At 38.6% G+C, this 17565-nt stretch overlaps 1 protein-coding gene across 3 annotated transcripts in view; it reads left to right on the top strand.

Annotated features, from left to right (window-relative positions):
* LOC133519016 (protein grainyhead) overlaps window positions 1-17565 on the top strand; it is a 167132-nt gene that overhangs the window by 120896 nt on the left and 28671 nt on the right. For all 3 annotated transcript variants that reach the window (XM_061852866.1, XM_061852868.1, XM_061852867.1), the window contains 2 exons: window positions 2106-2257; window positions 16261-16423. In XM_061852866.1, the coding sequence (XP_061708850.1) occupies window positions 2106-2257; window positions 16261-16423 (315 nt within the window). The remainder of the gene's footprint in view (window positions 1-2105; window positions 2258-16260; window positions 16424-17565) is intronic.

A 17565-nucleotide genomic window follows, 5' to 3' on the forward strand; every position in this document is an offset into this window, starting at 1 on the left:
CCTATGAACTGAGAAACATGTAAAAAATATATAAATAATCACCTTTTTATTTGAATTTCCATTTGAATCTATTCTAAAAATCCTGGCTGGATATGTGACGTATACGTAGCACCCTAATGTATCCAAGGGAGAGCGCTACGTTGCTACGAAATTAGGCAATCGTAGGAAAAGACTTCAACGCGTTCCTTGCCAAGTGTCATTACAATTCAGGAATTTGATGATAGGAAACTCCAACACCAAAACACGCCAACGCTAAAAATGGAGCTTTAATCCGAATGCCTCAAGTTAATTGCGCGAACGTGATTTGAAATTACAATCTTTTTCGCAAATTGCGGTCACTTGGGATAGGTATACATTACATTGCATAGGTAGCATTACTTTGAATGCCTATAATATCCGCCGTACGTACGTACATGTTGAATCAACTTGCAAATGTATTAGATATTAACCATATGATTTTATATACTTAGGTAGGTATACTACTTTGCATAGTATTTACAATGTATACAAATAACACAGAACACACACCAGTGCTGGCATGAGTTTTTGTTGTTGCATGTATATTTTCTTTTCCAGAAAAGTAAGTTTTGCTTGATAAACTATCCTAGGATGTCAATGTTTTAATTACTCCTCCGTGAGGAAATGTATCCAGTTCAGGTTTTGAGGAAAGATGAATATTTGTTGGCTGTTTGAGGTTTATTATCAATATTATCTTGTACATGTACCAGTAATTTATTTAGCAACACCTATATTTTTTGTTATTGATTAATATTTTGAAAACTTATTTAAAATCTCTTTTAATAAACTCGTAGGTAGTGCCATGAATGTAGGTACTATTAAAAAATCGCCATAAAATCGAACTATCTCATAAAATATTCATTCAAATAACTATTAAACTAAAAGTCGTGTTAGCGAAATCATTTTAATATATATAAATATAAAGCATAGAACTTGAACTCCGGTACATGAACAACAAAATTTACAAACGATATCAAACAACTGTTTCTGGACAGTTTTCCCTTCAGAAAGCAACCTAATGAACCTATCCTACCCTATTAAATTGTGTGACTACCGTCAAAACATTACACAGGAACTTTACGGTCGGCCACCAACATATACATTATGTAGGTGTGAATTTGGTTAATAACTCTATTTTTCCTTTTCTTGACTTTATATTTTGTTGGCTATTCAATATTTGTTCATGAAACTAACGAACAACCAAGTGTAGGGCTTTAAATTGTTGATCGACGTTTATTATCTGAACGTTGTTCTTAGTAAATATCAATAAGTGGGTGAACAATTGCACGACTTTGCTTTACAAGGAAATTAAGTTGAATATTTGTCATAACAATGATTTAGATTTAGATTTATTTATTACACAACATACGATTGCATTACAAATTACATTCATGTCAATTTATATGAATCTATATTGTGATTGTAAAAAATAAATTCTAATCATGACTAAAGATAACATCATAATCCAGATAGCAACAATTAATAAATGGAAATTTTCACCTGAAAAGGATCGTCAAGTCAGAATTTACAGAAAAACAATGCGAGTTGAATATTCAGTTCACCGACAAATTACATATTTGATTGGAAAATAAAGTGTTTAATTGACAAGTCAAAACAGCTTCTTCAGACTGTCAAAACGATAGCTGCTATGAAATTGGAGAGTGGCGTCACGTTCAACATACTCTTTATATTTCATTCCGATTTATTAAATATACATTGTGTCAGAATGTAACTTATCATCTACGTTTGTCCAGTAATATTCTAGTTATTTATTTCATGCATGGTGTGAAATAATTTATCTTAAAAAATACAGTCTACAACAATATCCCTATTTAGAGTAATATATTATTATCTTAAAATTCAAAATCAATGTATTATTTCCTAATATAGATATCGGCACTACATTATGGATTAAGTTTTTTTTTGTGACTAATTGTAACAAAAAATGATTAATCAGAAGTTATTCATTTGTATTAATATCTTCATTAAAATCGGCATCAAATTGCAACTAGCCTTTAGATATAGAAAATACATAGCCTTTAGGTATATTCAGTGTTGGGAGCTAATTTTTTTTTTTGGGTGCACAGTCGTTCGACTACACGGTGATCTGCCAGCAACCACCGGAGGACGGACGAGGAACGCCGTCCGCGCACCACTCGCCCGTCCAGCCCCCGCGCACGCGCCCCTGGCACGACTTCGGCAGACAAAATGACGCCGATAAGATACAAATTGCCAAATTGTAAGTAAATCTATGTTTTAGTATGCTCTAAAGTATCATAGTGGTTTCAAAGTTATAAGGATATTACACGACGCCGTATACTTTAATTCAGATGATATCCACGAGATGTGGATGAGTTTACCGTTCCGTTACACCATCAGACACGGTGTATCGCATAGTGTAATAAGGGATTTAACGGATAATTAAATATATATAATTTTGCTCTTGCCATCATTAAAATTTTATGATTGATAGGTTTATACGTGTTATTTGACTCCTGGGAAGTGATTTTTGCGCCTACAAACGAAATTGTCCGAATAATGTGAGATAATTAGCAATCGACACTTGAGCCCATTGTAAAAAACGATGTACGTATTAGATAAGCAGTACCTATCCATAAACTCTAAATATGTATGGTCAGTTTTCGCTATATTACTATACAATTCTATTTTGTATTGCTATACTATGCTAATACTTATAAATTTATAGAGCGCGTTAATGTACAACCAGATGTATAATTTTAATAGTTTTCCTTAAGCCTGAATAGTAGAGGGTCAACGTGACACATCATAATCGATATCGCGTCACCTTAAGAGCCCTTAATCCTTGGAGCGTTCTCCGATTTCACGAAATAACGCTCGATAGATGGCGTTGGCGCTCGGTACGCGAGCGCCGGCAACGCGATGCGCGTATCAATGCAGACTAGAATAATCTTGATAGTTTTCAATATAATTTCAAGCAACATTAATTTTAGTGTCATATGATATCATATGGGCACTCTTTATTTTATTGTATATGCACAGTAGTTTTTTTTTATGTACACTACTACTAAGTGTACAGACTACAGAGTGTACTATAACCCTTGCTCTTTATTCTGTCTCTTTCACACCAATGGAAAATGAAGAAGTTACTAAATGACTGCAGGTATAAATAAAGTATATTAGTGCGATAGAGAGACAGATAGTGTTTCGTTGTCGTATCGTAAACGATTGGCATGTTGGCCACACACTTGCTTAGTGCCTAGCCAAAATACCAATCGTTTGCGTATATTAGTGCGATAGAGAGAGAGTAGTGTTTCGTTGTCGTATCGTAAACGATTGGCATGTTAGCTACGCACCCATGATACCTAGCCAAGAAGCCAATCGTTTGCGCATATTAGTGCGATAGAGAGACAGATAGTGTTTCCTTGTCGTATCGTAAACGTTTGGCATGTTGGCTACGCACCCATGCTGCCCAGCCAAGATGCCAATCGTTTGTGCATATTAGTACGAGAGAGAGACAGATAGTGTTTCGTTGTCGTATCGATTGGCATGGTGGCTACGCACCCATGCTGCGTAGTCAAGATGCCAATCGTTTGCGCACATTAGTGCTATAGAGTTTCAGTGTTATTTGAAATCACGTTAGGGTTTGTATTATTATTTTTGACCCGAATGAAGTCCATCCAGGTTCTTATGATGGAGTCAGGAGTTGGTCACCAGAACTCCTAATCTACTCATTATAATTCCATCGTGCTTGGGCTCAAAAGATATGCCCTGACGAACACCATCGATCTAGATGAGGTCCAGGGTCTCATGACGGAGTCAGGAGTTGGTCACCAGAACTCCCCAGAACTCCTAATCTACTCATCATAACTCCATCGAGTTTGGGCTCAATAGATTTACCCTGATGAGCACCATCAATCTAGATGAAGTCCAGGGTCTCATGATGGAGTCAGGAGTAGGTCACTAGAACTCCTAATCTACTCATTATAATTCCATCGTATTCGAGCTCAATAGATTTGCCCTGACGAGTACCATCGATCTAAATGAAGTCCAGGGTCTCATAATGGAGTCAGGAGTTGGTCACCAGAACTCCTAATCTACTCATTATAATTCCATCGTATTTGGGCTCAAAAGATTTGCCCTGACGATTACCATCGATCTAGATGAAGTCCAGGGTCTCATGATGGAGTCAGGAGTTGGTCACCATAATTCCTAATCTACTCATCATAACTCCATCGTGTTTGGGCTCAATAGCTTTGCCCTCACGAGCACCATCGATCTAGATGAAGTCCAGGGTCTCATGATGGAGTCAGGAGTTGGTCACCATAATTCCTAATCTACTCATCATAACTCCATCGTGTTTGGGCTCAATAGATTTGCCCTCACGAGCACCATCAATCTAGATGATGTTCAGGGTCTCATGATGGAGTCAGGAGTTGGTCACTAGAACTCCTAATCTACTCGTTATAATTCCATCGTGTTTGGGCTCAAAAGATTTGCCCTGACGAGTACCATCGATCTAGATGAAGTCCAGGGTCTCATGATGGAGTCAGGAGTTGGTCACCATAATTCCTAATCTACTCATCATAACTCCATCGTGTTTGGGCTCAATAGATTTGCCCTCACGAGCACCATCAATCTACATGATGTTCAGGGTCTCATGATGGAGTCAGGAGTTGGTCACTAGAATTCCTAATCTACTCATTATAATTCCATCGTGTTTGGGCTCAAAAGATTTGCCCTGACGAGTACCATCGATCTAGATGAAGTCCAGGGTCTCATGATGGAGTCAGGAGTTGGTCACCAGAACTCCTAATCTACTCATTATAATTCCATCGTGTTTGGGCTCAAAAGATTTGCCCTGACGAGTACCATCGATCTAGATGAAGTCCAGGGTCTCATGATGGAGTCAGGAGTTGGTCACCATAATTCCTAATCTACTCATCATAACTCCATCGTGTTTGGGCTCAATAGATTTGCCCTCACGAGCACCATCAATCTACATGATGTTCAGGGTCTCATGATGGAGTCAGGAGTTGGTCACTAGAACTCCTAATCTACTCATTATAATTCCATCGTGTTTGGGCTCAAAAGATTTGCCCTGACGAGTACCATCGATCTAGATGAAGTCCAGGGTCTCATGATGGAGTCAGGAGTTGGTCACCAGAACTCCTAATCTACTCATTATAATTCCATCGTGTTTGGGCTCAAAAGATTTGCCCTGACGAGTACCATCGATCTAGATGAAGTCCAGGGTCTCATGATGGAGTCAGGAGTTGGTCACCATAATTCCTAATCTACTCATCATAACTCCATCGTGTTTGGGCTCAATAGATTTGCCCTCACGAGCACCATCAATCTAGATGATGTTCAGGGTCTCATGATGGAGTCAGGAGTTGGTCACTAGAACTCTTAATCTACTCATTATAATTCCATCGTGTTAGGGCTCAAAAGATTTGCCCTGACGAGTACCATAGAAATAGAATAGAAATAGAATTTGTTTTATTCATAAACACACAAACAGAAATAGACAGACATAAAAGAGAACATAGTGAGAGTAAAGTGTCACGAAATGGCCTCATCTCAGCATGTTGCTGGCGACTATGTTGTTGCCATCATGTGGCATGTTGCCATCGATCTAGATGAAGTCCAGGGTCTCATGATGGAGTCAGGAGTTGGTCACCATAATTCCTAATCTACTCATCATAACTCCATCGTGTTTGGGCTCAATAGATTTGCCCTCACGAGCACCATCAATCTAGATGATGATCAGGGTCTCATGATGGAGTCAGGAGTTGGTCACTAGAACTCCTAATCTACTCATTATAATTCCATCGTGTTTGGGCTCAAAAGATTTGCCCTGACGAGTACCATCGATCTAGATGAAGTCCAGGGTCTCATGATGGAGTCAGGAGTTGGTCACCAGAACTCGTAATCTATTTATCATAACTCCATCGTGTTTGGGCTCAATAGATTTACTCCGACAAGCACCATCAAATTACCATTATGATGAATAGATTAGGAGTTCTGGTGACCAACTACTGAGTCCATCATGAGACCCTCGACTTAATCTAGATCGATGGTACTCGTCAGGGCAAATCTTTTGAGCCCAAACACGATGGAGTTATGATGAATAGACTAGGAGTTCTGGTGATCAACTCCTGAGTCCATCATGAGACCCTGGACCTGATCTAGATTGATGGTGCTCGTCAGGGCAACTCTATTGAGCCCATACACGATGGAGTTATGATGAGTAGATTAGGAGTTCTGGTGACCAACTCCTGACTCCATCATGAGACCCTGGACCTCATCTAGATCGATGGTGCTCGTCAGGGCAAATCTTTTGAGCCCAAACACGTTGGAATTATAATGAGTAGATTAGGAGTTCTAGTGACCAACTCTTGACTCCATCATGAGACCCTGGACTTTGTCTAGATTGATGATGCTCGTCAGGGCAAATCTATTGAGCCCAAACACGATGAGGTTATGATGAGTAGTTTAGGAGTTCTGGTGACCAACTCCTGACTCCATCATGAGACCCTGGACCTCATCTAGATCGATGGTGTTCATCAGGGCAAATCTATTGAGCCCAAACACGATGGAGTTATGATGAGTAGATTAGGAGTTCTGGTGACCAGCTCCTGACTCCATCATGAGACCCTGGACCTCATCTAGATTGATGGTGCTCGTCAGGGCAACTCTATTGAACCCAAACACGATGGAGTTATGATGAGTAGATTAGGAGTTCTGGTGACCAGCTCCTGACTCCATCATGAGACCCTGGACCTCATCTAGATTGAAGGTGCTCATCAGGGCAACTCTGTTGAGCCCAAACACGATGGAATTATAATGAGTAGATTAGGAGTTCTAGTGACCAACTCCTGACTCCATCATGAGACCCTGGGCCTCATCTAGATCGATGGTGTTCATCAGGGCAAATCTATTGAGCCCAAACACGATGGAGTTATGATGAGTAGATTAGGAGTTCTGGTAACCAGCTCCTGACTCCATCATGAGACCCTGGACCTCATCTAGATTGATGGTGCTCGTCAGGGCAACTCTATTGAACTCAAACACGATGGAGTTATGATGAGTAGATTAGGAGTTCTGGTGACCAGCTCCTGACTCCATCATGAGACCCTGGACCTCATCTAGATTGAAGGTGCTCGTCAGGGCAACTCTATTGAGCCCAAACACGATGGAGTTATGATGAGTAGAGTAGGAGTTCTGGTGACCAACTCCTGACTCCATCATGAGACCCTGGACCTCATCTAGATCGATGGTGCTCATCAGGGCAAATCTTTTGAGCCCAAACACGTTGGAATTATAATGAGTAGATTAGGAGTTCTAGTGACCAACTCCTGACTCCATCATGAGACCCTGGACTTTATCTAGATTGATGATGCTCGTCAGGGCAAATCTATTGAGCCCGAACACGATGAGGTTATGATGAGTAGTTTAGGAGTTCTGGTGACCAACTCCTGACTCCATCATGAGACCCTGGGCCTCATCTAGATCGATGGTGTTCATCAGGGCAAATCTATTGAGCCCAAACACGATGGAGTTATGATGAGTAGATTAGGAGTTCTGGTGACCAGCTCCTGACTCCATCATGAGACCCTGGACCTCATCTAGATTGATGGTGCTCGTCAGGGCAACTCTATTGAACCCAAACACGATGGAGTTATGATGAGTAGATTAGGAGTTCTGGTGACCAGCTCCTGACTCCATCATGAGACCCTGGACCTCATCTAGATTGAAGGTGCTCATCAGGGCAACTCTGTTGAGCCCAAACACGATGGAATTATAATGAGTAGATTAGGAGTTCTAGTGACCAACTCCTGACTCCATCATGAGACCCTGGACCTCATCTAGATCGATGGTGTTCGTCAGGGCAAATCTTTTGAGCCCAAACACGATGGGATTATAATTAGTAGATTAGGAGTTCTGGTGACCAACTCCTGACTCCACATGAGAACTTGGACTTCATCCGGGTCAAAAATAATAATGCAAACCCTAACGTTATTTCAAGTGAAAATGCGTTTTTCAGAAAATCGCAGCCAAATAACACTAGACCTTACTCATAGTGTTGTGTTCCTGCCGGTGAGTAAGGTTGCCAGAGCTCAACGAGGGGCGGGAGGGGGTTAGGGTCGGCAACGCGCATGTAACTCCTCTGGAGTTGCAGGCGTACATATGCGGGCCGTATGCTTGTTTGCCACCGACTTAGTATTAAAAAAAAAGTAACACTGAAAATCCATCAATAAGCGAGTCTGTTAGGCATACTGTAAAAAATGAACTTTTATTAAGATTTTCTAATCGCAGTATAAAGCACTTCTCTGAACTCCGTAGCTGATTACGATCGCAACGAATGCCTGACAATCGAGCACAGGTCCGTCCTCTAAGCGCGCTCCGCGCGGACTGCGAGCGGGGCGTCGCTGCTGCGTGATTTATACGTGTTTTAAAAAAATATAAATTTACGGCAATGTAGGTCTCATAGTTACGATTTTTTTTTTATAGGTTAACATAAAGTTACAGTTTGCTATAATATTATTTTTAAAGCAAAATATGCGTACAATTTGCGGAAATAAAATATAATAAAACCCTGTTTTCGCCAAAAAAATGAAGAAAACTCGGAAGGTATTTTATCAGTTTTTTCAAATGCATCTTCGATTGTTAATCATTCCAGCCCCTCGTACGAGATATGTTGAATCAAATTGTAGTCATTCATGTACCAAATGATTCTTGTTTATAGCAAAATTGAGAACCGAAACGCCACATCTCACTGCAAAATTTGGAAAAGACTCCCAAAAAACCTCATTAAAAAAGAGGTTTAAAAGAGAAAATGAAAATTTGAACTGTTGGAGCCCCTAGTTTAGGAAACGATTATTTAAGTACGTTATCAGTTTTTGAATAAATACTAATAGTTACGTCGTAATCTTGAATGAAAAAGGAAGCATTTTACAAAATACGCTCGTCTGTAGGAATAAGGACTCTTAAGAGCACGTTTGCAATATATTACGATCCACGTAAATCAACATAATTGTATACCTCCAATGTCAGCATATATTTTAATTTGATTCGTGGTCGTAAAATAATTACTGTCCACTTTTTGAATATGTCAAAGTATTCAAGCGGAAGTTTAAAAGAATATACTGTATCTATTTGATCTTGAAATTTCCATATAGTGATAAAGGCTTAAAATTAGTTAAGCAATTCCCCTTCAATTTGGAGTCCTTAATTAACGCTCGAACCAAAACGAAACAATTTACTGAATTTCTGTAAACACATAGAGCAAACATGGGCATAAAAAACAGTTTGATTAAATCGTTTGTTGGTAAGTAAGTGTGGTGTGTGTGCGCGCGCTGGCACACCGTCTAATGCCCGAGCGACCTTATTGACCGACCACTTCGCACCTCGCCGCGTGTCTCGGCCAGGCCCTTTCTAGGAAAACATTTTGTACTGCATGTGTTCACCGCAATGCCATCCTAAACTCAGAATTCTGATTACCCCAAAATAAAAGGTAAACTAGTGGATCAAGTAGAATAACGCGATAACATTTAACAACAATAATTTATGTATAAGGAAACATTGTTGACTCGTTTACAAAAGAGATTTTTAATTGTACATGTTCAATGAATTTTAAATGTAAAGTATCTAATTATTATAATTCTTATACGTATATTCCCTAAATAATGATATTGGACCATCATATAAATTTTACTAAAAAGAAACACATAGTTATAACTAAAGATCAGATCAGATCTACTATTTTACTGAGGCGTTTGATAAGACGTTATTGTTTGACTGTGGTCTGGACAAAGGCCTGGTTAAGTGCGTCTGATTTGTATTTTATTAACTAAGTAAAATAAATAAATAAATTAACTAATAACTTATTCTCAAAAGTAGGCTACCTTGTACAAAATCGGCTCACTATTCTACTATAAAACCGCCGCATTATTATTTTATGAATCGCCTATAATAATATACTTATAAATACAAATGTTTACCGATGAGATACGATAACTGTAAGCTCTGGTTTAGATAAGTTCTCATTTAGATATTGTTTGTATGTCATATAATTGACAGAAGCAGCTCGATTCGGAGGAGAAATATCGAAGATAGATCTTACTGGGATCACAGCAGAACGGAAATAAACGTCAATTTTGATATGTCGTTTAGTTATCGATCTTTTAAAGATCTTTCCAAGATCTTAAACGTGTCTTAACCACTCACTTGCTTCATATTTTTCAGTGACCTCTATTATGATAATAAAATAAGGGTGACAGCTGGTAACCACAGTTACCAAAAGCAAGTGAGTGGTTAAGTATTCTTCGAATCGGGCCGTATGATAGGAATATTATAAAGGAAGTATATGTCTTACAATATAACATGGATCACTAGTATTTTAATACCACTAAAGAGTCACCACTCTACAATCAATTAGACATGGAAATGTGAATAAGTAGAGGTTAAATTAATGAAAAAATTGTGAAATACTTGTTGTTATATCGGTAGCAGCCGGTGTCCGCAATAAGAACTTAAGAGGCCGTTTTCGATTTTAGTCGCAAAAATGTCAAATTGATAGATTTAGTCGATGAAATTGTACACCTTTTGTTAACTATTAGAAATAAAAAGTACTGGTTTCTATTCACGTTTTTTGTTATATTTCATTTTAATAAATAAATCATTAAAATAACAGCTTTTTTTAACACTAAACAAATAAAATTTCCAAACTAGTACGCATGTGTAGTTAATCATAATTAAAAAAAAATATAAACCTGCCTATAAACTCAAAATTACAATAAGGCCTCGAAAATGTCTACTTATTTACGACAACTGAGAAAATATTTTTCATGGTCCTTATTAACAAGCCCTGTTAGTCCACATTCAAAGAATTTCCGAATGTTAAAATTGACATCACAAATAGGTTCTTCACTCGGTGAGTTATACTTACTTTTCACTTTATGCACTAGGTATTAAAGGTATCAAACATTAATACAATCTACAAATGTTTAAATAGTACATAAACATATATTTGTAGACCAAAAAAGAAATGAAAACAACAAGGAAATGCTAAAAGTATTTACTCGTAGGTATAACTGTTTGTTGCTGTTGTGTGTATAGATATTCTCACTTACAATGACCCATCGGGGAGGGATAGTTTTTCTAAAAGGTGCTAAATGCCATTTCGTGACCATCGACGGTACTAGTAGAAGGTGTGTAAATTGATGTTTTCCTTGATGAACGCTAATTGCGTATGACGGAGATTAAGCTATAACCTCAAACATTTCGATGAATTATTGGTGATCGTTTAATTAAATTAGTTTTCTAAACATTGAGTACATTTTATCTGAAGCTATAATAAATAATAAAACAACACACTGATTATATCAAAAATATTGCCCTCGCCATTAATATTTATGAACATAACATGCAAGAATGCACGGATGCCTGTCCCACAAAGCTTACAGCGAATAACTTGCTGCACCTATTTGGTTTGCATATTATCAAGTCATAATTAAATTACTCTTAAAAGGCTAAGTAACGCTATAAGAGTTCTTTTTTGACGTTTAATGATTTTAGATTTAGAGTGAATTATGCTTATTTAAATAAATACATGTTATAGGACAATAAGTCCCACGGTAAGCTCAATAAGGCTTGTGTTGTGCCTAGTTAGACAACGATAGATATAATATATAAATACTTAAATACATAGAAAACGCCCATGACTCAGGAACAAATATTCGTGCTCATCACATAAATAAATTCCCTACCAGGTCAATACCAGGATTTGAACCCGGGACCATCGGTTTCATAGGCCAGTATCGTATCATAGGTATCGAAGTTTTAACAACTGGAGACGCCTTGTCTGTAATTTTCTGTACAAAACAGTCTGCCGATTTTTGCGGGGGAGGGACTCATCAAACGTTTGGCTATTTTTACGTAACGTACAAATAGCCATGTCAGAAAGAAGGCTGAGGTTTTCGACAGAAGGGTAAGCTCTTAAAGGCGACTCTAGGCGTTAAATCCTCCAAGGTTAGTACAGATCCTTCTTTAACCTATTTGATTTTGTTGTTGTTGTCCAGACAAAGAAAAATCAGTGTGCGTTGCCAGAACAAATATAACGACTATGATAAAGTGATTTGACAGTGCTTTATTAAATCAAGTCAGCCAGTAACACCATTTAGTAGGTACCTTTTAACGAGCATTTTACACGCACCATATTAAGTATCTGTTGAATAATGGAAATAAATTTATTTTCACGCAACCGAATATGTGGATAACTAACTAGGAAATGTAAGTACATGCTTTATTATTGTTGTTTATAGGTATAGACTTTGACAGATTAATTATGTAGGTAACTGTTATTTAAGTTAAGATTACGTCTGATTATACATATATCTATTAAATAACACATGTAATTGAAACAATATTTAATGTTTAACACAAATCTGCACCCTCGATAGAAATCGTCACAGCGATGGCGCTGCGCGGGCGACGAGGCGGCGGAAGCGCTCCGCGACACGATAAGTGCATTAGCATTATTATCTGGATAATAATTACTTGCTTGCATTTGGCCCAAATAACGCGGTTGCTTCTACCGTCTTAAATTACCTCGATACCGATACGGCGCTCGGTCCCGGCCGATAATCAACCCTCGGCCTCGTATCTGCCGAGTTATTCCGACGCCCTCACAAATGTTTGGCCTATTACTTACCATGCCGGTTAGCCACTCGACAGTTCCTCGCCTAGCCGAACTAATACTTTCAACAGGTACTTTGTTTACCCACCCAATGCTCAACAGAAATGAGCTCTTAAAAGCCAGTGACTTAATCAACTAATGTGTGCGTATGTGATTATCACTTCAAAATGGTATTTACATTCCTTCTCCGTATCACAGAATCGGATCTTAAAACGCTGTATACTGTTAGTTTTCTTGGTGATTTCAGAGAATGTCATTAGTAAACTCAGAAGTGATGACGATTATATACGTAATGATAACATTTCCGCTGTTTAAATCGCATTTTAATTCATGAGTTCATTAGCGAAGCAAGAAGTGCGATATCGCGTCGACAGTTCGGTATCGCGAATAGGTATTCGGCAAAACGGCATGCACTTTTATAAAATTTTTTTTGTACAAGCCAATGCTTTCACGGAAAATTAAATTCCAACTACCTTGATTCAGTTTTTGAATTACCACTAATGGCATCTACGTGTACTATCTAACATAAAATATGGGAAGTAATTACTCTGATCAACATTATTACTCGCTTATGCGTTTAAAACGTTAGAGAACATTATTCTATCCGGTAGCAGTTTAGTAAATTTCATTCAACCACCACTTAGTTACTTCAATTATTAGATATAGGGTTATCACCAACTAGAGTCCGCCTTACTCAACTTTGATTGACGTGTGTGGAAGTGCCATAGACATTTGATTTGACATTTATGGTGACACTTTATCATTCCAAAGTTAGTGCAGAGTTTGCTTCGTCCCACTATGAATAATAAATATCGTAGTAAATTGCTACGGAAATGCAACCCGTTAAAAAGATAGGACATTATCCCATGTGATTGGCAAATCCTGAGCTGGTCAATAATTGTGGTGCATCACCATTATAGTGTTGTGACGGTGCGTGTGTCGGCGAGGAGCGCACCTGGTAATCAGTACGCCGCTATTACGCCGCCTAAGCGTTCTCATTAACCGCTGCCCGCCGCTGCCCCGCGCCCTGCTAACATGCTATCATGCGTGCACCAACCCTAGCATTATCAGATAACATCTTTTAATTTTCTAGCTGTAGTAATAGCTGAGTGACCTCGATCGGTATCCTTTCAATATATTTCTCCTCAGTTACTTAACCCTTTCCATTTTTATACTTAAGTAATGTTTACTCTAATAAATGAATGGTCTAACTGCATAACAACTTAAGATTTCCATAGTTAGTATTTGGTATGTAACGCAAACAATACTGCTGCCGTTACAACAAAAGCAATATAAATTTTAATGAAACAAAACCTCAGGTACGTAGGCATTCAAGGCATTGTATCAGTCAAAGCATTCGTCTCGGGCATACAATGGTGCTTCAATTTCCATCAACGAATGATGAGACGATATCTTGGCGCAGTTAATGCACTTTAGTGAATAGCGGTATTCACTAATGTAGCCTTCTTGGTTAACGAGACCTACTGTATTCTTTTAATTACTCGATTTGCTTCCAACAAAAAAGGATTTTGTCTACCACATGTGGGGCTGACGTAGTAAGAATAAAGTATGAGCTGATCGTGCGGTGTGTAGTCGGTGGGGCTCTGTATAAGGCCGCGAGGATTATGCGCATCTGATTTGGGCCGGGAGCCCTCCGCGGGACGCCCGGGCTCTTATCTCGGCATGCGTTTTTATTGCGAGCACTTTGTTGCCGCGAAGTTCTGAGGCTTTTTGTGCACTCATCAATTTCCGCGCCTCACCGATTGATTTATTCATGAACGGTCCTCGTCTTCACGCAGGAAGTGTCTTTTTTGGCTGCTGCGTCGCTGAAATTTGTAATGAAGCTCATTGGAAAACAATGTGTTATTTATTACTGGAAATGAGTTACATGTACTTACCCGTTTACTTGGCACTCGCTAACGATCTGTGTTAAGGAGATATGCGGATTCTTAAATAAAATAGAAACCTAGACCCAGCTATCTATCATACCTATTTACTAAACTAACAATAATATACTAGTGGCTCTGTGAGCTGTAGACCTCGCGTTAAGCTTCGAAAATATAAAAGTGTAAAATACTTAGTTTGTTGAGTCGTTATCACAGTGTTCTCATAATGGTCTTAATGCCAATGTCTGCATTTTGAAAGATTTCAAAAAACTGGGTCGACAAAAACTATATTTAATCATAGAATCTGGTCACAAAATTTCTCGAGAATCAGTTAAGAATTGTTACTTGTAGAGAAAAACATCCGACCATACGAAAGCAAACTGCCCGAGTTAAAACGGAGACCTTTGCCACCGCTTAGGTCAATTACGTTATGTTCGTTAAACCATAGTTCATTAATCCTTGATCCCATGTAAAGCTAGCTTGCAAGAATATAAAGGATAAGGATAATCAAAATGACAATAGAGAGCAACGTCGCAAATGGAAATTGCGCTTGGAATCACTTAGAGAGCATCAGATAGGCGAGCGCCGCGACCGATCCGTCACTGTCGGCCTGCGTTTGCATTACACGGCCTTTATCTGCCCATGCTCGGTTTAAATCGCAAACATCAGCGGGCCTGTTTACCAAATTGTTTCCAATAAGCTTTAATGGTGCAACTGCGAGTCAAGAATGGAATTGATGTAAACTGGCGGGCCGACATTCCGGATTAAATCTTTCATAATTATTTACTGCGTTTATCTCATTGTATTGTTTAGTGCGAGAGCTATAATAAAGTAGGCTGATAATGACGTTTCCTAGTGTCATTTGGTGTGACACCTCGACGTCGTAGGCGTAGATTGGCGCGGCGACAACAGCGCGGCGGTGCGCGTGCGCCGGCCGGCCGCCGCGCGGCGCGCGTCGCGCTAACGAGCCGCGACACGCGATCAACTAAATTACCGATTAGCGGGGTTTTCCTTCCTTAGATCCCTAGCTCAGGAAATCACGAGAAAACCGTTTTTCATGACGTACTACCGACTGGATCTCGACGACTTTATGTAACGGCGGCCGACAAGCATTGCTTGAGGTGCAATTAAGATTTCCACTTTTTGCACAGTGTTATTGCTCAGTTCATGGAAATTATTGTCGAGAACTTGTATTTGTAGATAAGCATCTCAAAGAAGAAATCGCACTTTTTCTAAATTCTTGTTGAGTCGGCTCAGAACATTGTCGTTTTATTTGCATATGCGTGAACTTTACCGCTTACGAGTGCTGTTGGCTTACGTTTTTATCTGACTAGATCTAAAGCTACATTATGGCAGTTCTGTAGTCTTAGGTAATTTGCTATTAACTGACTACTCTCGGAGGATTTGACAACAATTTTAAAAGATGTATATATGACATTATATTATATAATTGCTACCGCTGCTGTGGTTTTCTATGGAGTTACCTTTGTTTCTCGTATCCATGTTTCCATTTTATATGTAATATCTAATGTGAAGTCGTCCATCCAACTAAACTTTAGGAATACCATTACAGTAACCTAATATTATAATAAAAACAAGTTCGAATCTCGTTAGCTGGAGTGTAGTTATTTAGTATATACAAACTTATTTTTTCAATTACACATTATTGTCCAGGTTTTCACCTTATGGCTTCAAGTACCACCTGGAGACAGCGAGCAGTAGCTCGCAGCGACGCGAAGACGACCGCATCACCTACATCAACAAGGGGCAGTTCTACGGCATCACGCTGGAGTACGTGCACGACCCCGACAAGCCTCTCAAGAACCAGACGGTCAAGGTTAGTGCTCATTATTTAAATCAACCAACCAACTGTAGTGGCGCGAGGGCGATAACATAACATACGTCGATTTTAAAGAGAAGTTCCATGGCGTTCCAGGCTAGTTAGAACCTCCAAATAGCTCCTAGACAAATGTGTTAGGTAGGCTCTCGTTATCACGACTTGGGGCCCATTTCTCGAACGATATTTAGTCTAATAGTGTGTTACTATGGTAACCCATACGACTTAACAGTTCGTGGACTAATATAATGTTAGTCCAGTACCGAGAAATCGTACGGCAAGCAACATCTGCGCCTGATGTCAGCAGTTAACCACGACGCTCTGCAAAGAGTGCAACGACAAAGAAGAATACCGTTCGAGGAATGTGCCTCCTTGAAATTAAATAATTGAGACTAATAAAAATTATACGTCACATAAAGTCGAGATCCTACTTAGAAAATTGTAAAAAATATTATATCTTAAGATCGGGACAGGTGGCACGCTCTCGTTTCGGAGGCCAAGATTATTTCTGGATCACTGAGCCAAAATAGTTAGTTAAAAAACAAACACTGAAATGACTAACCTAATTACCTATTAGTTAAGTCATTTCAGTGTTTTTTAAAATTAATTATAAAGAATTTAAAAGTAAATATTTGAAGGAAAATATACCTACTTAATAAAATTCAGCAGTAATCAGAAACATCTTGTAAACAAAAACAATATGTAACATTAATTCCTTACATTTTACGCTAATCAAACAATAATGCAATAGTGCCTCAAATAACATAGAAGTATGAAAGGTACGAGTATTAAATAGTATAAAACACAATACAGTAATAACGTTCCGTCTGCTAAAACACGACAATAATGGTTTGAATTTTTTAATTTCAGTTTGACAATAATCAAAAACTTCCCATCAGGGATCGTTACCGGTATTCTGAATTCCAGTTTTAAATTAGGTATAACCGGTTATAGTTGAATTTAGCTATTTATATCACTAAAGCTTTGATTACCGGTACAATCAATAACAGTATTCATGTCTATTAGTGATTTTGCCATTAGACAACAATACCTGTATTTGACATGTTACCCTAAAAACCATTACCGGTAATACATGTCAATGTCAATACACTTCTTTATTTGTTTCTGCGAATATCACTTTG

The sequence above is a fragment of the Cydia pomonella genome, chromosome 6 (genome assembly GCF_033807575.1).
Source record: "Cydia pomonella isolate Wapato2018A chromosome 6, ilCydPomo1, whole genome shotgun sequence".
NCBI classification, from domain to species: Eukaryota; Metazoa; Arthropoda; class Insecta; order Lepidoptera; family Tortricidae; genus Cydia; species Cydia pomonella.